This window comes from Tigriopus californicus, chromosome 3 (genome assembly GCF_007210705.1).
Source record: "Tigriopus californicus strain San Diego chromosome 3, Tcal_SD_v2.1, whole genome shotgun sequence".
In the NCBI taxonomy this organism is placed as follows: Eukaryota; Metazoa; Arthropoda; class Copepoda; order Harpacticoida; family Harpacticidae; genus Tigriopus; species Tigriopus californicus.
In genome coordinates, this window is record NC_081442.1 from 4400382 (window position 1) to 4425940 (window position 25559).

The 25559-nt window shown below is 45.0% G+C and overlaps 1 protein-coding gene across 1 annotated transcript; it reads right to left on the bottom strand.

Annotated features, from left to right (window-relative positions):
• Window positions 1–30: 30 nt before the first annotated feature.
• Window positions 31–24004, bottom strand: LOC131878099 (leucine-rich repeat-containing G-protein coupled receptor 5-like). The gene is made up of 16 exons (XM_059223998.1): window positions 23639–24004; window positions 12506–13265; window positions 6469–6540; window positions 6283–6354; window positions 6012–6155; window positions 5823–5894; window positions 5678–5749; window positions 5092–5160; window positions 4612–4755; window positions 3573–3713; window positions 3449–3514; window positions 3188–3346; window positions 3045–3116; window positions 2673–2971; window positions 2298–2603; window positions 31–2057 (listed from the first exon to the last, which is right to left on the bottom strand). Exons 2-16 carry the CDS (start codon window positions 12730–12732, stop codon window positions 31–33), a joined length of 3942 nt encoding a protein of 1313 aa, XP_059079981.1. The 5' UTR covers window positions 12733–13265; window positions 23639–24004.
• Between the last annotated feature and the right edge of the window lie 1555 nt (window positions 24005–25559).

The following is a 25559-nucleotide window of genomic DNA, read 5'->3' on the forward strand; positions in this document are numbered from 1 at the left end:
AAGAAATGGGGATTCATTCCCAATTTTGCTCTAGNTCAACGGCAGATGGAGAGCTTCATCATCCTCGTCGTCGTCGCGATTGAAGCTCCCTTGAGAGGAGATTGTACTCAACTTCCGGGGCACAAATCCGGCGGCCAAACGCCCTGTTGCCGGAAGGCGTGGCACGGGGGTCAGTGAAGCCACTATTTCTGCTTGATTTTGCACTGGTTGCAGATGCTGACGAAGGGTGAGGTAAGTAGTTCCCAAAGGCATGCTGTCGGAGTGAGCTTCGTCGTCAATCTCAGCGTCTGAGGCCTCCATGTCCGACTCCTCGTCTTCTGGGTGGGATTCCATCAGTTTGTTGTACAGACTGCGATAATGCCCATTCAAGGCTGCCACGTACTCTGCAGTGTGAACCGGACAGCCTCGACCACCGCCATGGGGACGTCCGGGAGGCTCTTGGAAAGTGACTGACTTGGCACTCGACGTGGAATCTGCATCTGCCAAGATGGCCGTTTGTCGAGTGAGCCTTGGTTTGCCGAAACCACCTTTACTTGAGGACAAACTAGAGCTGTCGGAAGACAAGCGCGCCAAATGAGGTGGCTTCATAATGCCTCCATTGGCGTGCAAAGGGCCTCCCGGAAGTAAGCCAGAGCCCATGAGCCCTGGCACGGCAGCTGCTGTGGCTGCGGCGGCCGCTCGAGCCTGGGTCCTCTGTGCCAAAGCCGAAAATTTGCCGGTACCATTCAATGCTCCTGGACCATTCAACACTCCCGGTCCACTGGTAGAGGATGTGTCCGTTTTCGATGAGCCCGTTCGCGCCAACGAATTGCTCATCTCGCTTGACACCGATGACCGGGACATGCGCCAGGTATTGGTTGAATTGGAGGATCCCGAGTCATTTCTGGAGGACGACATCTGAGAATCCTGAGACGGTTTGCGAGTGACCGTCCAGGAATTGCGTCGGCGGTGTTGGCGATAACGGGAGGGACCTCCAAATCGGAGGCCTGGGATGCATTGACCATGATTTCTCCAGGAGTCTGACCTGGAAGACGAGAAGTTGTCGCTTGATACCGATGGATGCCTGTTCGACTTGTGTTGTATCTGAGCGATCTGTTGGGTGTAGGATTCGTTCTGGGTGGGTATGATGGGTGCCGTCTCCTTGCAACCATGGAACATGTGCTTGATTTTGTTGAATGGCCATTTGGTGGCAAGGACTGCCGCTCCTTTCTTGTTCTTTTTCCCGTTGCAACTGCACACGGTTCCACGTGAGTGGCTTCCATGAGAGCCACCACTTCCACTGTTGAGACTGTTGGTGTTGGCTGGGGTCTGTCGGTTACTGAAATTGGAACTGTGCCGGCATCTGCCAATGCCTCTTGTGACTCGGGACTCTTCAATAGCTTTACAGATCATTACACAGTCCTTCTTGAACTGCTTGGTTAGGATGGCATACAGGAAGGGATTGCAGCACGAGTTCAGGGGCAAAATGAAGATGGTGAACACTTTGGCTTGCTCCAACGAGATCAGATGAAGCCCAAAGCAAGAGAACAGTGACAGAAAAGCAATGGGAAACCAGCACAGAAAGTCCGTGAACACGAGCAAGGCCATCCGTTTGGCAATGCGCGAGTCGTTGGAATTCCAAGCTTGGGAGCCACGAATGGCACAGTACATCTTGAGGTAACATCCCATCAATATGCTAAAAGCCACTCCATTGATGAGCAGGAGAAAAATGACATAACCCAGACTCAATCCATCTTCAATGTCAAACGGGAGACATACGGCGAATTTTCGGTAGTCCGAGATGCCCAAGAGTGGAAGAGTGGCCATAATCAAGGCAAACGACCATCCACACGCCATGATATACGAGGCGTGCTTCAAGGACAGTCTCTTATTCAGATGCATAGCATGAGTAATGGCATAGTTTCGTTCCAGAGTGATCACTGCCAGGGTGAACACGCTCAATTCGGAGCTTAGCACGCCAAAAAATCCGGCCGCTTGACAAGCCGTGGAAAACTGCCATGGAAGCGCGTACTTTCTGAACTCTCCGAGAGTCGATGCGTCCACAACAGCTAGGAAACCTAAAATCAAGCAATGAGTGAAGAAGTGAGTGTACTTTACTAAAATGAGAAAAAAGGCTCACAGCGATAATCATGCCTGACATAAGATCAAAATGGCAAAGAAACGCTTGTGTAAATTGTCAGGTGTGTATCTTTGGCAAGTATTGTTCAAGTCAAATTGTTGTCCGATAAGAATATCCTTGGCCAACACTATCGTGCATGCATAACTTTGCCATTGAAAAAAACAGAACAACAACTCACCCAGATATAAGCCCATTGAAAAGTCAGCCATTGCCAAATTGCAAACTAGAAATCGGGGAACGTCCATTTTTGACCTCGAGGCAATCAAGACGATCACCACACAACCATTTCCCAACAAAGCGAGCAGGAACACGATCCAAACGGAACAACGTAGGGTCCACCAATCGAATAAATCATTACAAGGCAAGAACGGACCAGGTGTGGGTGAACATTGGATTCCGGGGGGAGGCGTGGCCACGATCAGGTTATCGTAGGCTTCCGGATTGAAATCCGACCACAAGTCGTTAGGATCTTGAACTCCATTGTCTGCAAGGAAAAATAGTACAAGATAATTGTCGAATCAAGTTCAAATATTTGCACTCCAAGTCCTCGTACTTGACCAAATATCCGAGTTATTGGAATGCCATAAGGCATGATCAAAGTTGCCTTCTCCCGGGAAAAAGACCGTCTCCTGAAGGCCTCCGAAGTCCGAGTAATCGGGGATGATATTCTCATAGGTCGAGGGCAGAAACTGACAACAGTGATAGGCATATGAGAGGACCAATGATTGGATTCGAGGAAAACGCTGAGCGCCTGGGAAATCCTGCAGATTGGGGATGTTGTGAGTCTTTAGGTGAAGCACGTTCTTCAGGCCCTCGGTGGGAAATTTGTCGAACTCATTCACTCCCAAGTTTCTGCAATGGAACAACGTACCGTATATCGGTAAGGATTATGCGTGGCAGCTGGAATGTTTTGGAGTTTTCTTACATGTCTTCAAGTTCATCCAACCCGACAAACGCCCGATTATGGACCTTCTTGATTCGGTTGTTCGATAAGTCTCTGCAAAAGATGGCCTGATTTGAAAGCAAGTTCATTGGATTATTGTTATAAATCAAAGGAGCTCCTCTTACAAGACTTTCAGGTTCACCATTCCTTTGAATGCATTTTCCTTGAGATCCGTGATGTTATTATGATTAAGGAGCACGTCGTGCATTAGAACCAAGCCGGAGAATAGGCTTTCACCGGTGGAGCTCGGGTTCAAATGGCGAATCTCATTGTGAGCCAGATCCCTGCCAACAGCGAGAAAAAGTTTATTTTTCACCTCTCGTGAGAACTGTGCAGTGTCTGGGATTTTGATTGATACAAGCAATTGTTTGACCTCCTTTACTTACAGGACGCGAAGCTTCTTGCACTGGCGCAATGTTGGAATTTCTCTGATTTTGTTGCTCTTCAACTCCCTAGAAGACAAAAAGCAGATGCATTGATTTGACACAATGGACAGGCCTCTGTTCTTACAAGCTCTTCAATTTGGGACAGAATTCACACAGATTGCGTGGAATTGTTTCGATTTGTGCCCGATCCAGCTTCAAGAGTTCCAGGGAAATGGTTCCGTTAAAGTTGGGAAACTCGCTCACTCCACGGGCTTCGGCGATTATCCTATGAAGAAAAAAAAGCAATCCCGTCAATTTTATGGCTCTTTCGATTTGCCAGTATGCATGTGGGTGGTGAAATGATAATGAGGTCTGGTCGAGGGTTGAGCTTTGTCTTCGAGCCTTGTTCATGCTCCATTTTCTGCACTTTTTTATTTGGTGAGGGGGCCATCTTGTTGTCTGAGTGCAAAAAAACGATCCTACTCGTACCACGCCTATCGGTCTTCTTTGTTGTACATTCTTGAGTAGTGTGGAAAAAGTTGGCCGAAATACTCACGTTCGCTTGTTTACACAAAGAAGCCCTTTTTGCGGGAATAATCTCCTCTCCGAGTCAAATAATGGACAGGAAATGAGCCAAAGTGCCGAAGGGGTGAGAGCAAAATAAGGATATGATGCTATGTACCGTACATTGGGGAAAACATCTTCTGACTTGTGATTGAACATTAACATCTGAACACTATATTTCTATTTTGTTTGATCTTGATCCATTTTCTTCAAGCAAACCTTTTCACTTAAAGATTGAATCATTGACGGAGGTGTATGCGCAGATATGCAATAATGTGTTGAAGTAGTGATCGTAAATCATTGAAATGTGACTTTCACCCTTTTCTGAGAGCAGCTTTCTTTTAAACAGTTTTTCGATTTTGCTCCCACAAAATCCCTTGACTCCGCAGGGAAGTAGGGAAGGAATCCGATATTTGGGCAATGTACGTTAATACCATGGAATCTGCTAGTGAAGCTTTGACTTTTGTAGGTGTGCATGTGTTTCGAGAGGCTTAATGACCTTCTAAGCCTTAGTGTGACTGCACTCTGACTTGAGGTTGGGTAATGAAATTGATCATACAAATGTTCCATAGTTTTGACTTTTTTCCTTTAAACTTCGAACTAGAGATCTCTCGACTTACAGCTCTTCCAATTTGGGAATGTCTCTGAAGGCGTCGTTATCAATCTCCTCTATGGCATTTCCTCCCAAATCCAAGATCCGCAAATCCCGACAAGATTGGAATAGACCGTTTGGGATGTGAACAATGCGATTCCTTCCCAATTGCCTAGAAATAGAGCAAAGAACGAAAAGGGAATCAAATTGAGACGTTCTCTCTCTCACTCTCCCCTCTATGTAGAGACGGTCCTCGAAGTGCCAGCCACAGCCTCAGAATTTCTTCCAGATACACTAAAATGTTTATTTTCATGCCCTTCCTTTATTCGTCTCCATCAAAGCCGTCTTAAAACAAACTCCTTTCATTATGAATCGCTTTGGGCAAATCTGTGTGCACGACTGCATGGAGACGGCCGACAAGGATTTACATTGGAGTGGTGGAACGCAAAATTCCTAACCAGAAACAATGTCATATGTATCTACATGTAAAACTTAGTTGGGTACTCACAAGTCTTGTAAGGCTGTTAGAGTCGAAATTGCTCTAGGCATTAGCTCCAGTTCGTTGCTCCCCAGAGACCTGAAATGAAATGAAATCAAATGCAAAGTTGAATTTCGTGGTAGTTTTCCTTCTCCGAAAGGTTTTGTTCCCGCAGTCAAACAATATCCTCTTCTCTTCTCCGGCCTAATACAGACCGCCATTCTGTTTTAAGATAGCAAATTTGAAATGGGCCAACCCAACCCACTGTCAAATATTGACCAACCCAATTTGTTTACCTCTGCCCAAACTGCCCAAGTCTGGAGGGCGTTCGCCGCGATTTATGGCTCTATCTCTAAAGGGTGCTAGTAGTCCCGGTAATAGTAGTTCTTTCTGTGCCGTGGCAAAAATGCAACCGATGCTTCTTAGTTTTTATTTATTATGGCAAGACTCCATTTCAAGGGGGGATAGCCCCCAGTTGGTAGGCTCATCTTTCTAGTCTCACAATTGCCGTGTAGGAGGAAAGAACGTGGCACGGCCAGAGGCGATTGGAGAGTTGGGGCCCAAATTTGGAAAGTTTCACTCGAACTGCCGAGGCCATCGAGAAAGAGATACTTACAACTCGCGGATCTTAGGTGTAGGCCTAAAGGCATTGGCGGAGATTGACCTAATCTGGTTGTATTCCAACTTTCTAAAAGCGGGATGAGAGAAATTTTAGAGACAATGGCCCAGATAAGCGAAAATTTATGGACAAAGATACTCACAGAATCTCCAGAGAGCTCAAACCCTTCAGGGATTGGTCGGTAATCTTGGAAATCAGGTTGCTGGACAAATTTCTAAAATGAGAAACCTCATGAGTCTCTTGATCATAGTCAATGGCTCTGGGACGAGTGCCTCTTTCAAAGTCAACTTATGAATCGTATTCCTCTGTTAATGATGGGTATGTGACTCACATTTCTTTCAATCTCTTGAGAAAGGCCAAGTTGCTCTCGCCAAGGCCTCTAATGATGTTCCGCTCCAGGCCCAAGAAAATGAGTGAGGGTAATGATTGAAGCGCATCGAAGGGAATGTCAAGAAATTCATTGTTCCCCAAGCGCCTGGAACACACAAGGAGAAACAAAATGATGACTACGATAGAACAAAGATCTTGAAGACAAACGAGTTTGTTTTTATTATCGAGATTGTGCGTAACGAGCCTGAAAATTGGTCACTCCAACTACTTACAAGGTATGAATCGCCGTCGTTCCTTGGAAGGTACTTGATGATAGATTTGAAATCCCGTTGCTGTCAAGCAATCTGAGGGAAAAACGGTCCAAAACAGATTAAGTTTTTGTGTGAGGTGCAACAAGACTGTACGTCTTCGATCTCGGCTACAACAACAAAGGCGCTTTGTCACTTAGCCATACTTACATTTCTTTGAGATTGGGGAATTTCTGGATAAAACCCTCGGGAATCACTTTGATTCGGTTTTGGCTGAAATCTCTGGAAAACGGAAAGAAAAGTATTCCATTAGTCGAGTCGTGCCTGAGATCTCGAGGAATTTACCGGCCTACGCACGCACATCATACTGTTTTGATAACTTACGAGAGAAGTGAATGAAAGTCACGTGTATTTTGGTGGAAATATAGAGCTCAATTTCAATTTGGACAGGTTTTATTGAGGTCACGCAGTGACTCGTATCTTTCGTTTGAACTCTCTTGTGGTTTCCCCCAGGGTTCACGAGGCATGAAAAGTGCGAAACCATGACATATTTCCCGTGTGTTTTGAAAGGGGGCCCTTCTACCATTTGGTAGAGAAAGAAAGAGGTCTCCAGAGAAAGATGTCATTCTCACACTTTGGTTTTGGCTTCGAGCAAGATTTACGAGGTGGCTTGACAAGACGAGCATTGGCTGAACTCCTTCAGAAGATCGTCTCCACGAAAAAATCCCCAGAGACAAGTGGTCCCAAATTTGAGGTTCGTTCCATGTCTTGGATGCAAAATATACACGTCTTGGGGGCTGGCTTAGTCTACATGTCTATCTTCTATGTATGTACGATAGATCTAGTGGATGCTCGATTCGTTCCACATGTACCTACGTATGTTGAGAAGAAATCGTCGAACCAAAGTCACCACTTTGAAAAGAATCCAGCCACGAGGAACTGCCAAAAATAACCCACCTTCAGTAGCCACCTACCAAATGAGATTAGGTCTGGGATTGGGGAGGCATATTCATCGTTTTTCTTGACGGCAATCTCTTTCTCAGCCAACGTTGTACAAATAGCTTTACGTCTAGATCACGTCACCTCCATCGAACGAGTGGGGAGGTGTAAACGAGCAAACCTTTGGTAGGTGGTAGGCCTTTCTCATTAGTTTTTGGTACCAAAACTTTTGCACACCACACAAATAACGGAGAAGCTCAAGCTGAGGCTGTACTTTCCTAATCTTAAGTGGTTGGTGGAACTCTTTTAGGGCCTTGTTTCGAGCCTTAATGACAGAGTTCAATTTGCAGTTCATGTTATTGTCCGGCACAACGAGCAGCAACCTCTTTCAGGCTCTAGGACATATTAGGGTTACGATTTCGTATCAAGTAAAGGCCATTTGAGGATGGAACAATTCTTGTCATTCTGAAATGTAGTAAAAGCCAACACTATCATCTCAAGAAGCCCGAGCTCAGTGCATGCAAATATGAAGCATTTGTTTTCCTCGTCGGTATTCTTTCTCTTTTTGCAAGTCAAGAAGAGTTGGCAAGTAAAGGCCGTTGCGTTCACTGGAAAAGGTCGCTGACCTTTCTATGTTCTCCTATCATGCAGACGTTGGATGAAGCAAGTGAATCTCAGGGACAAAGCCTCTGGAGGCCCTGGCATTCATCACAGATGCAACGAGTCTAGATGGATTTTCAAAGACGAAGAAGAAAGTTCTCATATAATTTTGGAAGGGCCATTGATCCCATGAGTCCATAAACATGGCATCATATCCGAGGAAGACACAAAGCTATGCCACGGTCTTGGTTCGAGGACGTGTTTGAGATTCATGCTATCAAGTCTGTGGATCTAAACACCAAAGTTGCTGAGCGAACGCCATGTTCCGAGACCGCGTTTGAAGAAAGTGAGCAGTTTCTTCTCGATCTCTCTTTCCTCGTCCTCGGCTTCCTTTTTCGAGGCTGAGCGGCCTCGCCTCTACTAGGTTGAATTGAAGTAGAAGCAAAACTTAGCCTCAAAGGGAAAAGAAGCGACTTTGTATATGATCAAAACTTTGGCAAATGGGACTGCATTGGGTAGCAGTCGGGGCGAAATGGGAAGAAAAATCGAAGCTTTTCCTAATGGAATGGCAATTCATTCATTTGAGACGAGTTCCATTTCTTTTTAGATGCAAGATAGGGTGACACATCCGTGTTGAAGAGAGATCCCAAGAATTTAAAGTATTTCCCTCCCCGAGACTCGCACTCATTTCCGAGAGTCGGAACTTGTCAAACTGTCGGTTTGATCTTCCACAATGGCCGGCCTTGTGCGCACGTGCTCTGATTTTATTTATTCGGCTCATCTATTAGGTTCAGGAACAATCTAAGTTCCATTTGGACACCCAGCCTTTTTCATCACGATACAAACAAAGGACACTATTTAATCATGGAAGATCCATGAAGACGGATGAGCTTTTCTGACCTAAATATCGCTCTTCTTCTCTGACTGACCACAACACAAGCAACCCACACGGGGAAAGTTTCATAAAGATCCATCAATGATACTCTTGACGGGCCCGACCAGAAGGCATCGTCAGACAAGAAAGACAACAACGCTCAAGTTAGGAAAAGACCGTGCGATACACCAATGATTTAGAAGAAGGTCCCATTCATATTTGCCATATCATCGAAAAGACACTTGGAACGACATGACATCATAGTGTCTTTTTGAAACTACGCTTTTGGATACGTTGAAAAAGAAAAAACTAGTCGTTAAAGGAGGTCAGTGCAATTCTAGAGAATCTTAATCAAGGCGATAATCAAACCCTCAAACATTCAAGAAGAAAAGACACTTATTAGATTTAGGCACATAAACTGATTGACTTCTTAAAAGCTCATTTGCAATTGTTCATTTTTACAGATTACTTTATGCCTCCTTTTTTTNGGGGGGGGGGGAGGGGGGCAACATTTCATTTGTTTAGGTACTAAGAATATTTTTTTAAATGTGATCTAGCAGTTCCATTCAGAACACGAATTGGTCATTTTAATTGAGAAAGCGGTTCTTATTCCCTTGTGTTTTTTTTTTCACGAAATGCTAATATGCCTTTGGTTGCCCTGTGATTCCTAACTCTGCCTGGGAGTCATCGCACAGGTCTACGAGAAAAGGATACCAAGCCCCCCTGACAAAGTGAGGAGAAGCATCGATCGCTTCTTGCCAAGGCTGGTTGAATCTATTCGGCCCCTTTTTGGAAGGAACACTCGCCCTCGGTTCCATCGAAGTCACGAACCAAGTAGAAGCAGGGAGAGGCAAGATCTTTGTTACAATGACGTCCTCTGCTTTGGTAAGGCTCATAAGCGAGCCAGACCAGTCAGTACTTCAAGTACGACCGATCGTACGTTCGTTGGCTCTTTGGCTCCTTGGGCCTCTCCCAACTGGCATCCAAAACGATAAATCATTTCTCTGCAGCAGAAAATAGGGCCTGGGCGGTGGTTGGATTGCTGAGAAGGAGCGGGTGAGGGGGGCGAGGGGGCGAGGGGGCGAGGGGGGATCTTGGCCCCTTCTGCCGAATCAACATCCACCCAAATTGAGAGTGTTTAAGCCGCCGCCAACTCAGCCCATTCAGGTCATGCTTCGACGAATTGCAGACAGTGAAGAAATTTTCGATGAAGGTTTCCAAGTACCGGTTCCAAGTGTAACAAGAGGGGACTGAGAGCTCAAGAATGGTGCTCGAGAATCGTCCCAATCCCACGATGATGATGATGATGATGTTAATGATGATTATCTTGATTATCATAACGACCTAGACTGGGCAGAGTACTGGACACATACCCACAGTCACACAAATACCAGTAGTGGTATAGCAGACATGTGAGTAAATAGGTACCTCTTTGGCAAAGATCTTAGGGCATCCACTGGAAGAGGCTGAAGCTTCAGAATTTTGGGTTTGGCAGGAGTAGCATGAGTTTCCAAACAATTGAGGCTGCCTCTTCTCCAATGTAAGGCTCCTTCTTCAAGAGGTTCATCCTCTCGTACCCACTTGTATGTACTTAAACGGATGAGTTAACTTCATGCTTCAGTCTCATATTCCGAGAATTGGCTAAAATAACTTGTATTCTCTTTGGCCATCTCCATTTATTCTGTTTGCCTCACTTGTTCAGGTTCGAAACTCGAGCAAGGTCACTTTCGTTTCCATTCTCATTCTCCGGGAATGGCGAGCCTGTTTTATGTTTGGTGGGGCGGTATGCTAATCAGCCTTAATTACCCTTCTGTCGAGAGTAGGTAAATATCTTGGCACCAGCTCTTGGGAACCCATCAAACGGCCTTCTGCACATGCCAGTCTACGCACAAGAGGATCAATTTGGTTCCGATCTGTAAGTCAGGCCCACAGATGCGAGAACTCAAAGAAAGGCCTGATGTAATTGACAACGCCCGGGGCAGCCTTCGTCAGACATGGTCCCTTAATCCCTGGAGTAATCACCCGCTCCATTAGGTGGAAATGCATCTTTTTGATTTGATCCTATATTCGAGCGTGAGAAGGACGGCTAATGAGGCATGTGTTCCACTTCTCATACTCTCATACCGCACGTATACGTAGCATGCACCATTTGGAACGTAACTTCTGGCTTTGATGCATGAAAACTGCACCCTTTGTTCCACTCTTGTCCATGATCGACCTGAGTATTATGGGTCAACACTTGGAGGTTGACCACTAGCTGAGCAGAGGAGGAGTGCGGTTCTGCATCAACTAAAAAGCTTTTCTATGTCCTTTTCATGGACTATGGCCTCTGGAGAAGGTCCAATAAGGCAGAATGGAAGAGCGATGCTCCTCTCACTCCTGGACCTCGATTCCTAATTTAGGGCTTGGGATGAATTGACCGCATTCATGTTAAGCGCAAGACCAAAGTGTTGATGAAACAAACTCTCTCCCACAAAGGCTCAAATCTGTTCGAGGTTGGGGTCTTTCTTGACCAACACAATCTACTGCACTGTGCATACACGCAGCCCAAGGACAGAACAGTCTTGATTTCCAGACGAGTGACCAATTCAGTATTCTGTCATAGAACTTATGTCAAATAGAAGGTGGGGGGATCTCACTTGGAGAGTTAATGAACGACGCGACGCATTCGTTCACTTTGATGCATCTCCTGTCCTCGAGTGTAGGAATCAATCATCGCAGATATTAGGACTTTGTCGGTCTTCTCTCACTTTACTCGTCGCCCTCGCCTACGTCAAAAAGAGGAAAACTAGATGGAACTGAAAGCCAGAGGTGGCACAGCACGAGGTTCATTCACCTTTCCTCAATACATGGCTTACAAACAAACTCCCTCCTAATGTGGATTGTTTCATTTGCAATTCGGCGTATCTAAAGCAGTAGAATATACACTAGAATAGCACTGCCTTGAAGATGCCTGTTTGGTAGGCAACTCGCTCAATTGAATCCTCTCTCAGTGGGCGACCCATTTCAAGGTACGTGCCTGTCTTCCTCCGCGTTTCGCACTACAATTTCCTAGTGAGCTCTTTTCACTCACTTGTTACCTTCCTGTCAGTTGACCCAGATTTGTAATGAAGCGAGACAGACACAAATTTTGATCAGAAACACCAAGCCAAAGTGTGACAAGTGCGACGAAGTTTGAGAGCTCTCTAAATCTGTAAAGATCAAGGCCATTTGAGGGTAAAAGAAGAACACTCCCCGTAACTAAAACACCTTTCCTGGCTATCCAAGCAACTTACTCAAACACAATGTGCATACGTACACACAGTACTACAGTACTGCACCTTTTGCTCCGCCTTGAAAACAACGCAGCGGGGTTATTGCATTTTCTAGTACATTGAAGCTAGGGATGTGAACACTGAACAGTGTCCATATTCGAACTCTTTCTTTTTCTCTCCCTCACTCTTTCAATTACACTGACCAAACGCCGACATACCGATGCATGGATGTGGCCAAATAAGAGGTCTGGTTGATATTCAGGTCAGTTCGTTAGGGCTTTAGACCTGCTGCAGTTAGGGTTACGTTAATCAAGCCTTTGGCATACAACCTCATTCCAGTGGTCATTTACAGACGCCTACTAGCTACTCTTAAAAGCATTAGAGCAGTTAGAGCCATTCAGACCATGAAGAAGGTTCAACCGCAATCTAGTCAGGATCATGCTCGATGAGGTACAGAATACGTACATGTCCCCACTCTCGTAGTGTAGTAGTACTGTATCTCTATGTAGTATTGTCAGTCCGTGCTCGTAGATTCGAGTGAAGTGATGGAGGGAATGAAACGAGTCAATTTGTTACTCACATTTTCGTGTAGTTTTGCAGCAAACTTGAGTCGTTGAGAGACAAAAGGTCGAAAGGCATGGCCGTGAGGCCGATCCTTCGACAGACAATCTCATTTGACGAACAGGTGCACTTTTTTGGACAAAACGCTGACGACACATGGACACACATCCACACCAGGAGCACGAGAACGACCCCATATATCCGACAATGGACCATCTTCTTGGTCCGTCGTGACAGTGGGCCCATTTTCTACGGGCAATGTACACTCTCAAAAAAGAAATGTTCCACTCTCAAAGAAAGGATTTCAAGAGGAGCAGGAGATCGTCGTGGGTTTCACATGGTGAAATTGGGGAGGAAGAAGGGAAAGGTCGATCGTGGTTCGCTTGGTAACTGGAGAAGGCCAATGAACTCGTCGGCCTCGAGTTATCTCAAGTCTCAGACTTCTTGATTGTGATCCAACGAGAGTCAAGTTAATCACAAAACTTTGGCGATCTCTCTTGAAAGGCCACCACACATTTCTATCTCTACGTCCAATGAGGTCACTATTGAGCCTTCATCTTTTTCGCTTGACGATGTTCCAATTGGGATTGAAATGGGATATCTCAGTTATTGGTCACTCGATTGAGTGAAGGATGCTCTCGCTAGAACCGAGGTCCGAGGTTGGGGCAGTGACACTGAAGGCTGTTGTTCCATTTGGCAGTGAATGTTGTTATCAGCTCTTTCATTTGGCAGGGAGCGAGGTCAGTTCGAAGTATGGGTCCATCATGGAACACGGTGACCTGAAAAGACAAAACGACAGGGGGGTCACACACCTATTCATATGAGAGGCTGGAATGCATTTAATTGCTAATAAAATGTCCACCCAAAGCGTTCCTCTCTTTGTTCGGCCAGTTTTGGACGGGAACAAAGCCATTCTGAAATTGTCGAAGTACAACGCGATATCGTAGTGACAACGGTGGCTTTACTGGCTGGTCCAATTAATGTCAAATCCTACTTCAAAGCCTCCTAATCGAAATGGGGTCAATACATACGACTCCAAGGTTGGATTATAAGATTGTTGGCAAGATTCGCGCTTCTTACGATCTAGTCTGGAAACTTCATTGACGTCAGATCCAATGGACGATGAATCAATGTTAGTCAAACCAGAGCTCAAATGAGGGCAAATCACATGGTTCGGACAAATTGCCCAGGGGCTTTGATCAAACAGGCCTTGGAATGGGAATGGCCAAAGATTAGGGATCGATTTTTTTTACCAGTTCTTCATGAAGGTCTATTCGACCGTACAAGAACCTCACGAGAAGCGAACAAATACTCTACGTTTTGAAAAGCCTGACTAAAACATCAGTTTAGTTTGCATTGGCAACAGCTGGCACAAATGTATCTGCATATTCAAGAGTCTCGAGTAATTTAAGCTCTATTCAAATACAACTCCAGTAATTCGAGATGATTTATAGACTAAAACGTTAGGGCATTGATGGCTGTCCTCCATTTGACTACAAGCAATGACCTCGAATCACCATATCGGATCAATATGTTATCTATATACTGAATCGTGCCTTTGCAACAAACACAGGAGGAGCGGGTTTGTGTCCCATAACGACAAGATCAAATGCAAAGGCCAAATGAATTAACGGAATTCATTCGCCATGTGTCTCTAGTTTATAGCTTACAAACACACTTTGCACTTTGGGTCATAAATTCTCAACGGTCTGACGAGTAAGCACAAAAAAAATCAGAGTGAGTTTTGCAGACGCATCATTTTTGGCTGAGACTTCGACAATCCTCACTCTGTGGAGCAAACCTTATCAAAGGTTAGCTTCGATCCGGTTCCACGCTCCGGGTGAGCAGAATTGGCACAAATCGGTTCTTGAGAGTGGTCAAAGTTAGGGCAAGGTTGACTTGGTCGGACAGGCGAATTTTGTAGCTGTCAGAAGTTGACAATAAAAGCCCTTCTATGCAATAAATTTGGTGATCGGCGACATTGAAAGCCCACTGGCCTACAAGCCCACTGCCACGCGGTTTCTTTGTGGAAAGCTGTTCTGACCCATTTCTGTCAGGCTTCTTGGTCGTAAAATATATGGCGGGTAATTTGTGGAACAGACAATTTTGCACTTTATCAAAATATGGGGCATGGAAAGCAAATAGAGTGTAATTCAAGCGATTGCACGGGAAAGCAGACGGAACACGTGTGAAAACAGTCGATGGAGAATTAAAATCGATCGAGGGGAAAAGAATGTTCCACACCCTTCATCATTTGTGGACCACAACCATCGTCTGATTGCAGAAGAAGATTTCAGAGACTTTGGACGGATTTGGTGGTCGATCAGCTCGACCAGAAGATAGAAAACCCAAGCATGACGGGCAGTTCACCAATATCATCCATTTTTCTCCCTAACAAGGCCCAAGGGAGTTTTGTTCGCCAGCAAGCTCGGACTTAAATGCATGGCTTCCTGCAAAGATTTATCGGCATTGGTGCCGCTGCCCAGTCTAACGGAAAAAGGGACGAACCGGCAATAATTCTCCCAGACAACTCATGTGATTCAATTCCCCAAATCAAAGCAACCATTCCGCCGGTCCCAAAAGTTTATTCGTGGATGTATTTGGAACTTGGACATAACGAAGTCTGACGAAACTTGATTATCAAGGCTCATGAAAGTGATCATTCACGGTGGATGGATTAATGATTCAAAAAAGTGTCTGGAATCCTGGCTTTGAAGTTTGAAAAACTTATCCGCTTTGCTCAAAAACTGATGATGCCACCGATGGCATTCATGCGCTCCTAGCTTGGCAGAGTCTTGTTCTCCATCATGAGACACGTCTGTTATCTTGAACATGATGAATCCAGTCAATATTATGCTGGAGAAGCAGGCCAAGGAACCAAATGGAAAATGACAAAAAAATAAACATCCGGATATTCATAATAAACACCAAGAAAAGAATGATCTCGGTTGGTCGATAGTTTTCATTGGTTTCCAATCTGAAACACATGGTCCGGCTAAGATTGAGAGAAGAAGTCGGTTTGGGCCAAGGAAAACAAAGGAACAATTGGTTTGGACCACTTGGGCAAAATCGGCTAATTGTGGTCCCACTCCTTAGCACCTAAAAAAGGGCCGCTTCCACCTTTCTACTTCAGATGAACACATGTACGTAGGATTCCCTTGATTCTGATTAATGAGTACCTAGTTCCTTCGGGTTTGAGTACTCTGAAGATTTTGAACCATCAAATGGTAGATTGAAATTATTTTACTGATGACACTTCGTGTTCGATTCAAGACAGACTGAAATGAAAATCTAAAGCTGACACTTTTATTGTAAGCAATGTGGCCTTTTACCTCGATGAAAAAGCCGTGCGGCAACCCTATATTGAAACTGAAGCAAGCTTAAGTTGTGTCGGGAAAGTTGTGGGCAAACTTTTCTCCCCGTTTGAGAAGACTGAGCTCATAAAACAAGTCGATTTAAAACTGTGGGCGTACATCAAAGAGGATGGAGACTGGACACAGTGCTCCTCTTTCAAACACTTTCATGAAATCATTTCCGTGAGCTTGGTTACTTCAACATTGGCCAAGCGCAAAAAAAACATGAATGAGGCTTTCATGGTGAACGGAAAGCAACGCTGATGTGATTAGCTTCCAAGCGAGAACAATGAGAGAGAAAAAGACGGCCTTGATGAAGTATTCGTCTGGCAAAGACAAGATGTCTTACTTTGCTGTAATCTCTCAGCCATTCAATAGCATGCATGCATCGGTTGTCCCATGTCAACAAAGGTGTTCATTGGCTCTCAATGACAAATTCAGGCTGCTCGTGACAAGATGGAAAAAGCCCCCAAGTTTTCCACATGTTCTCTGCGAAAGTCGGGAACCGGGGATAAAAAGTTGGTGTCGTGTTCCCTTCCCTTAAGAAGGATGCTATTATCCTCGTAAAGTAATGGTGTATTGTCTTACTTTCAGAGACTTGTGTGGGTTCCTTGATAAGAGGTCAGATCGAATGTAGCACCGCACATTAAGCCTTTGTTTATTAAACTGTTAAATCTTGTCGCTCCCTTGTCTGTCCTCGATCTTTTATTTAATGAAACAAGCTGCACGTGTACGTACTTCATACACGCTATGTAGGTCAGAATCGAGGGGGAAATGCAAATCGTATCTACATATCTCGAACCTTGCAAGCCAACAAGTTAGTTAGTTAGGTAGTAAGTCAGCTAGTTACTACTCGCTTGCCTTTGTCCTTTGGGCATTGCGGAATTTTTTTTTGAAATCTAGATTACGAACAATGCCTACCGCAATACAAAAGTACAAAAGCTCGTGGGGCGAAAGCCGTTCCATCTTCGATCGGTTGAGAGAGCTACTGTAGCCAGTCAAAAGCTGGATATTTACGCTACAGGTCACTTGCACTTTCATTGAGATTCACCTCCAGACTGTTTTCATTTCAAATAGTCCCACTTTATAAGATAAATATTGCCTACTGAGACCGGAGTTGCTCCTGATCGTCGAGATGTGTCCAATCCCCGAAATACCTCAAATTGTCCTTCTCGCTTTCCAACACCTTGCTCTCTCTCAAAGGCTGGGAAATGCACTTTTGAGCTTCATCAAAATAGGCACAATCCCCCCCCCCAATTTATTAAGACCGTAATAAGTGCATATGGTAAAGGACATTGACTTGACTTTCTCGTTGAGCGATGATAAGCTGGCTAGTTAAATGAAAAAAAACCACTCATAACTCCAAGTCTGAGAGCACTGTTCAGATTTGTGGATGGGGGATGCATTTTCTCTTGAGTTTGCCTGCAGGCAAACACGAAATAGAAATGCATTGAAGGGGGTCATTCTCAATTCATCTCCCAGTCCTTTGGTGTACCTCACCATTGACTACTAGTTGAACATTGTTCAAATTGTACTTACTACTGAACGCTTTGATTGTTCTTATTCTTCGTAATCTCTTCAGTTGTAAATAGACAAATTCGCCTTGAAATTTTGAAATGACTTGCATTTTCAAGATGATCATCCTGTTTCAATTAATGCATGTCAAGGCTAGCATAACCTTTACAATGGTAAACAGTTCGGTTTCTGTACGTAGGTAATGCATATGAAAACATTTCGCAAAGTCTAACTTGCTTCCAAGGAACAGGTGCAAGAGCTCATCATCCTCTTTGGGTGAAATGTTCCCCCATGAGCTTGGGCAAAAATCTAGCCGTAATGACCACATGAAAATTTGTAAAATGGCAAACATTTTGTAACATGGTGCAAAAACACAGTGTCTTGATCCACCTCGAAATGGACTGGACCAAAACTTCGAGCTGCAATCACGTTTTCAAGATTTGTAACAAATTGATCTTTCAGCCAATTTCGATTTAGTAAAGTGCTTGTGTCGCTGTCAAGAGAAGCCATAGAAGTCCTAGAAAGACGGCGATGAATGTGATAGTTTACCATGATATAAAATATGCACCCTTACTTCATTTAGGTGACGCAAGTGCCCACCAAATAAGAAAGACTTTCACTCGTTTTGCTTGGCTTTCTTGTTGACATTTCTCACGCAAGGGCGTTTTTTCCTTGACACCCTCGCTTTCTCTCATTTTTAAGATTATTGAGCTTTCTGGCTTCATGATTGTTCCAACCCACAACTGTGCTGTGGTTATTTTTTCCATTTGAATTTGTGAGAGAAGCCAAAGAAACCTTGTCAGAAAGCCCTCCCGATGACAGTTGAAATATGTCTTTCTTTCACTCGCCAAATATTTCTTTGGCGGTAAGAAGTAACTACTTGCCAGGTATTGGAGCTATGCTTTCGAGAAGCTTTTTCCGCCCTTAAGAGCTATTTTCGGCCCCATTCTCCAATCCCACGGGACGTTCCCACATAGTCACGGAAGTTGGAACAACAAACGCATAAAAGAGAAGTCCGGATGTCCTGACCTACATTAATCTATGCCAGATATGTTACAAGAATCCCGCTCTATGTGGATGTTTTCTGGATCAAATCCACCCTTCATGAGACGTNCTTGGCTTTCTTGTTGACATTTCTCACGCAAGGGCGTTTTTTCCTTGACACCCTCGCTTTCTCTCATTTTCAAGATTATTGAGCTTTCTGGCTTCACCATTCTCCAATCCCACGGGACGTTCCCACATAGTCACGGAAGTTGGAACAACAAACGCATAAAAGAGAAGTCCTGACCTACATTAATCTATGCCAGATATGTTACAAGAATCCCGCTCTATGTGGATGTTTTCTGGATCAAATCCACCCTTCATGAGACGTACGAAGAGCCTAACTAACGAGTCGATAAAGGCCACTTACCAATGTCAATAGTCCTTGTGCTGCCTTGAGATTCCTTGGGATCAATTGGAGCACTCACATTTCGAGGCCAGCCCTTCCTTCCATTTGGTAACATGTTCTCTCACGAATTCACCGACACACATTTCCACACTCTGTACATATTTTCCCCCCTTCACCTCCTGCGGTTGTCTACGCCTGCCAACAAATCAAAGGCATAGATCGCCTCCAAAAGAAAAGAAAAGGGAATTCCTTTTTGTTTTGTTTTGAGTCAGATAACTCTGCTGGAAAAATGTGCTGCTTTCTTAGCTGTTCGTGTATTATTCGCGTTCTCGTGTGCCACTCTTCTCGGATCTCTCCACAGTCACAGAGTGCAAGCCAAACGAGAAGTGAACCCAAGGAACATGCTAACATCAACGAGCCAACGAACAAGCGAATGAACGAATGAACGAACGAACGAACGAACGAACGAGCGACCGAAGACAGCCCTCCAAAGGAGGAACGGGAACGAGCGAAGAATGAAAGGAACGCGAGGACGGACGGACACACGAATGGAGGACTCTGTGGACGTCAACAACGCACCAACAGCGCGAATGGACGAACGGATAGAAAGAGTGAAAGAAAGAGAAAGAAAGACACTCCTACGTACGCCAGGGGGCTCCAGCCAGCACAACGGCCTCGGTGACTCGTCAGTCTTTGCTTTCCCGGGCGAGATCTGGAAGAGATGGAACAACTAGCGGCTTCTCCCTCCCTCCCTCTCTCTCTCTCTCCCTCTCAAATACATGGAGATGAGAGTCAAGGCACAACAAAAAAAAATATCGAGGACGCGATGCCTGCTTACTTGGCTATCACTCTGACGTAGATCGACGAGATGATGAGGATGCTGATGGTTGGCAGGAGAACGCAAGCGAGGAGAGGGCAGGGTGAGAGTGCGGGAACACCACCCAAAGGGACCACTTGTTTCTGACGGCTACGATGAGATGCTTATGCACTTGATAAGGGGACAGGAAAATTTCAAGGTATTCCACAATGAGAAAAGCTCAGCTTGAAATTGCTGAGCATCGACGAGCATGTACGGAGTTAAGTGAGATTGGGACTCCCCCAGCTGTGTCGAGGATCCAATTTACGCGTATCTGGCCTCTTATACAACTTAAGGAACATAAGGAACATCGCCATTTCAATGATAGTGGGTTCCAACCAACCACTGGTCATCATGGTCACCCTGGGTTGGACTCAAGCGATTTCGTATTATCTTTGGCCATTTTCCTCCACGGCTGGCCTTCAAGCTTCGTCGATGATCCTAGTTACGCTGAAGAAAACAGGGAATGGCTCCAGGAGAACGAGGAACACTTTTGAATGATCGTCTTGAATGCTCAAATTGCCGTTGATCATTCAAAAGGAAGCTCTTGGCCATTCTTCCTTATCCCGCTTAGTCTGTAGGGTTTGGTTATTCTCTTGTCAACAAATGTCTGACAACCTTGACGGGGCGTGAAGGAGACCCCGTTCGTATTGGTACATTCATCCCGTCAACCATCCAAGCTCCAGACCTCCAATTCAAGTGGTGGCGCAAATGGTTTCCCTCAATCACTCAAGTTCCTTCTCTTTGGCCTCAAGCTTCTCCACTCTATGACTATTGTTTCTACCCCGTCGTTCCCCAAACCAATTTCAATTAGAACCCCTGCCTAAATATACATGAGTGAGTACTTCATTCAGTAAAGCACAGCCTCAGAGTACAAGTCTCAACCGATCCTATGACCTTGTGCCAATTCCCCCTTACTTCATTCCCCCTCTTTGGTGCGAGCACCTTACTGAACGGAATACAGTATGCTAGTTTCTAACACTAACAGTAAGGCACGATAATATCCATATTCAAATGCCTGAGAACCAATTCCGTGTCCGGAGCCAACTCAAAACGTGCGCTTTTCTATTTTTGTACGAGACACACTAGCGCTTCTTTCATCCTTCCGTGTCTCATTCATATTCCCGAACTGTTCTGTTGCTCAACAAAGTGGACAATGTACAGTTAAGGGGACTGAAACGACTCTAGTGTCGGGGGGAGGAACAAAAACCTCCATCCAAGGGGAGGTACTGAACAGCCGACTTTGAAAAATTCACACCTTTCGGCTCCATAGATTTGACAGAATGTCTGAGATTGATGACTAGGACTGGTGTAAGACATTGTGAGAGATTGGGTTGTTGCGATATGATGTTTAAGCTCATACATTCAAAGAAGAATGCGATACTGATTAGAATCTTGCCCCGCTTAAAAAAGTCCCATTTTCATAAACTTATGATATTGATGAAATGAGATATGGCACCTTCCCGCTCAAAGATTGATATTGGGAAAAATCAGGAGACCTTAAATAAGGTGTTACCCTAGGAGAAATCTATCAATGGCTAATCAGCATGCTAGTGGAACCAAATCAATTTTGTCTACAAGTGGGTAAGTCACGAGAAACGGTGATTGACCCACAACTTTCCTGGCAATGAATCTCCGTCCCCATAGTGCTTCAACGGCTCAAAAAGCATGCCCTATTGTTTTATCGGTGGTTAAAAACTGTGGCACCACATTTTTTGCTCCCTTTTTAATGCATCTTTCGAGCGAGACTGCGAGCTGGCGTTTTATTCTAATTTATCTTCCCCACAGAAGTTGGCTTTCGAACGGCCAGATCTGGTACACGCACACAGTACAGTACCGCAAGTTCACTGTTTGGTACGTAGCCCGTACTAGTGTCCAAGCAGGATGCCAATGGTTGTTGGCGGGCGAATGCCAAGGGATCCAGGCCAATGTCCACAATAAGCATTCCCATTCCCGCCAGCCGAAGCAAATCACCATTCCAAGCGTTCCAATTTTCTCACTCAGGCGCGGCCGAGGGAAACGATGGAGCAAAAGGCCCCTCCGCTACTCAGTCAGTTGGTTAGTGGAGTTTTTCCCCCACTCATGTGGGTCATCTTCCTGACGAGTGCCTGCCTGCCTGTCTGTCTGTCCCACTTTTCTACTTTTCTGGATGGTGGATCTATTCTATTCAGTCTGAGACAAAGACCCGTGAGGAGGACTGAAAGACGGACTCACTCGCTCACTCACTCATAGACAAGGGCTGACTGGTTTTGATTAATTCAGCTTGGATTGAGTATGAAGAACAGGACCAGGATGAAAAGGCAGGACAACCAGAGAAAGAGAGAGAGGGAGGAAGGGAGAATGAGGACCATGATATCGTGGATATCTGGCGATGGTGAGAGATATGGACTGATTGTGGACAGATTGTCGGTCTTGGTGCAATCCAATCTTGGGAGCTCCTTTTTCAGAATAAAGAGACCATGGATTATGTCCACGTTCATATGTTACTATGGCCGCCAATAGGCATCTATGAGCCAACCACATCCGCACTGTACATACCTATGACCCCCAAACAGGGAAACAGGGAAGGCGAGAGATTTGTCTTGGTGCATGTTGCAATTTTGCTATTTGCATAAAATCTACATCAAGTAGTTCGTGTTTTCGCTTAACTGGCTCTGCCGAATACCTATTCCTTGAACGGAAAGGCTAGGAGATGATGATCATGATAACGTTCGACAACATGTTTGCATTGCCCATCAAGATTGGGCTTCCAAGTTTGTCCGCATCTAATCAAATTCATTTGTAACGCTCCCAGATTCTATTATGAAAGCGAACGTCAATATTGTTACTGTTGAATTACTTTCTGTCCGAGGAGAAAAACCTCCTTTCCGTTTGAGTGGGATGTCTTGGATAAAAGGCTTCAGATTTCTTGCCGAGTCCAAGTTGAGGGCCATTTCTTATCATTACCACCACGAACCAGCACAAGAAGAAGAACGAGTGAGATCAGGTGCAGTATGTAGGTGCGTTTTTTGCGTCCAATTCAGTGAGTGATGGAGCTCTCAAACATGTTCATTGAATTGATTCGTCACTTGCTCTTTGAACGACATTTATTGGCAATGTGGGTGTCAATGGAGGTTGGCCCATCCATCTCATGGCAAAGTATGCACGACCATTTGGACTTCAGGAAATGCAGAGTCTCTTCTACCCTGTCCGTTCTTCAGCCCCACTTGGGTACCACTACTGTACAGTATGTACAGACTCTCGTTGACTAAGAGCTCTTCTTACGACCAAATGTGCCAAAAATGGAGCAACCTTGGATGAGGATAGAAGATAGTTCTATCCCACTTCAAATTCAGTTGATTAATGGGTGTCGGATGCAAGTTTTGACACCTTCCATCCATATCGGGAGCTTGTTGTATTATCCTGAAGGAGCAAGCCGCACCTTCGGCCCAAACTGACGCCTTCATCAACGACGAGCTTTCTGTGGAATTCAATTTTGTTCTCGATTATCGGACCTCCGCTTTCCGCCATGCCATCAATGGACCGCTAGATCTACTAGATCTTTCAATTATCAAGACGTCTCGATATTTGATCTATTTGTTAATCGGTGGGGTTTGACTACAGTAAGAGTATCTTTTGATATTCAAAAGTATCCAACAACCGCATCAAAAAGGATTCGATGAGTAATGTAACCCATTTATATTCTCTCGTAATCATTAAATGGTTTAAAACACGTTTGGCGCCCAACTACCTAAAATGGTAGGTTGATTTAATTGGTTTTAGACCCCACGACGTGTGATTATAGATCTTAAATAAACAGGGAGTGTGTTTCGGTGATGACACGGACAAATGTACAGTCATGCCCAAGGTTGACCCCAAAGTTTACGTAGGCCTAGTCTCGGATCGAATCAAAACTGAGCCTGACAACTGTGCTAACGAAGACCGGCTTCTTGGGTTCCTCACAAATTGCTCAATCGCACCTCGTTAAGAATATCCACATACCCAAGTCTGCGTACAGTATTTCATGATGTTCTACAAATCCCTTCAGACTCATCTTACCTGGGATCTTAGTATCGATGGTAAGGTCGACACCTAACTAGGTAAGGTTCTTGACAACCTAACTTTCACACACGACAGGTTTCAGCACTGTTTTCAGTCTCAGTATCACGTTCACCTTCACTCATTCCAAGGTGTTGGCAGATTTCCTTGCAAAGTATTCAACAGGATTTCAAATGGACTGGGATTGGAATAACTCGATGTTGAAGAACAAGTAGACGAAGAAGAAGTTCCATGATGCTTGTTGGACTGGATCGATCTTCGGAGGGTCGGATGATGAGGATGCTGATGAGGAGGGTACTGGCGGACTCGGAATACGCCAACCACCCAGAGGATATACATATACATGCACACACTTACACTTCGCTGCTCGTATTTGGTCTAGGTAAGATACATTGACATTGCACAACGCCGCTTGGAGCAGGGGCCAATCTCGTCTATCTCCACACCGTTCCTCTTCGCCCTGAGATCTTTGAGCTCCGGAGTGAAAGAGACCCAGGACAACGCACTCCCGACTAATCCATCCAGGCGAGATCAGGATCCCGACTCCCGATTGCCCTCACCGATATCGAGCCCGAGGTCTCTTCCGCCTGGCGCTCTCGCCCAAGCAATAGTGGCGCCCCTGGATTTTCACTTCCAAGTGGGCCTCAAAAAGTGCCCGTTTTCTGCCAGGCTCGACATTTAGCTCACCTGCCCAACACTCGTTACATGTCCGTGCTATTTCCTCGGATGGTTTAGAGCCATATGTGAACCCTCAAGCTTGGCCGGCCCGGATTCGGACGATTCATACGTCCTTTAAGTCCCGACAACTAATGTACCGATTTTATGGGCCTCGATGTCAGATCTACCCACGAGGCAGTGTAAGAGATCTCTTTGGAATCATCGTTAACCTGTACAGAGTCCGGCCCCACGTATGCCGACATGTGTTGCGGTTGTGCAAGGGGTAGGGAAGTGCTGGGCCAGCGAGCGTTGTCTGAACTCTGATCCGCTTCCTCATATCTAGCTATGCGATTAAATAGCCACATTTAGGGATTGTTCAAGTGACCATGTTGGAAGAGCTCAGACTTTCAACACAATGGGATCTTGGATGTTGAGTTATGAGCACTTGAAGGCTGAAAAGGTGCCTGGGTCAGTGTTTGTACTTTCAGGCAATCGTGATTATAGAGAGTTGAAGTTATGAATAAATTTGTGTAGTAAGGTAAGGACAACCGAACTCCTCGAATAAGGCCTCCAAGTTTTGCGTACTAGCCATTGATGGTGTCGTGTGACGCATATTTGGAGACGAAGCCGGAGGAGGACGAGGAAGAGGACCCTACAAAGACACACAACCAGAGACCAATGACGCTATCACACATTACATATGGATTTGGAGGAATGCTTGAACCAATATTGTGGCTCTAACAGCAGCTTAGCCAGCAAGTTGTTCATGCCAGCAACCAAAAGCTGAACCCCCCTTAGGTGCGTGGTGGTTGGTGGTTGGTTTGCGGAATGATTGGGGTGTTTTTGTGATCACGCTCAAAAGGCTCCAAGTTGACAGAAACGATTTGAACTCACGCTTCAGTGGAGGAAATTTGTAATCAAAGACGACGTTAATAAGATACTTGTTAGCTCAATAGCCAGGCTCTGTAGGGAAGGAAGACGAAAAGAGAGGTGGTGAAGACAAAAAATAGAAAATTCCATTAAAATGAAATGTTGTGCTGAAGATCTTTTTAAATTGTGTGAATTGAAAAGGTTGAATATTAGATAATGATCTTGGATGCTAGTTTTATACTGGAGCAAACTTGCGCCGAGTGTTAACATTGTTGACACGAGCTTACTCATTGCTGAATCCAGAAACTCGTTCCAGAAGAACGAGAGCAATAAATGTATAAGGTTGAACTTCTGTTTACCATCTACTCAGTACACAGAGCATGGCTTATGTCGT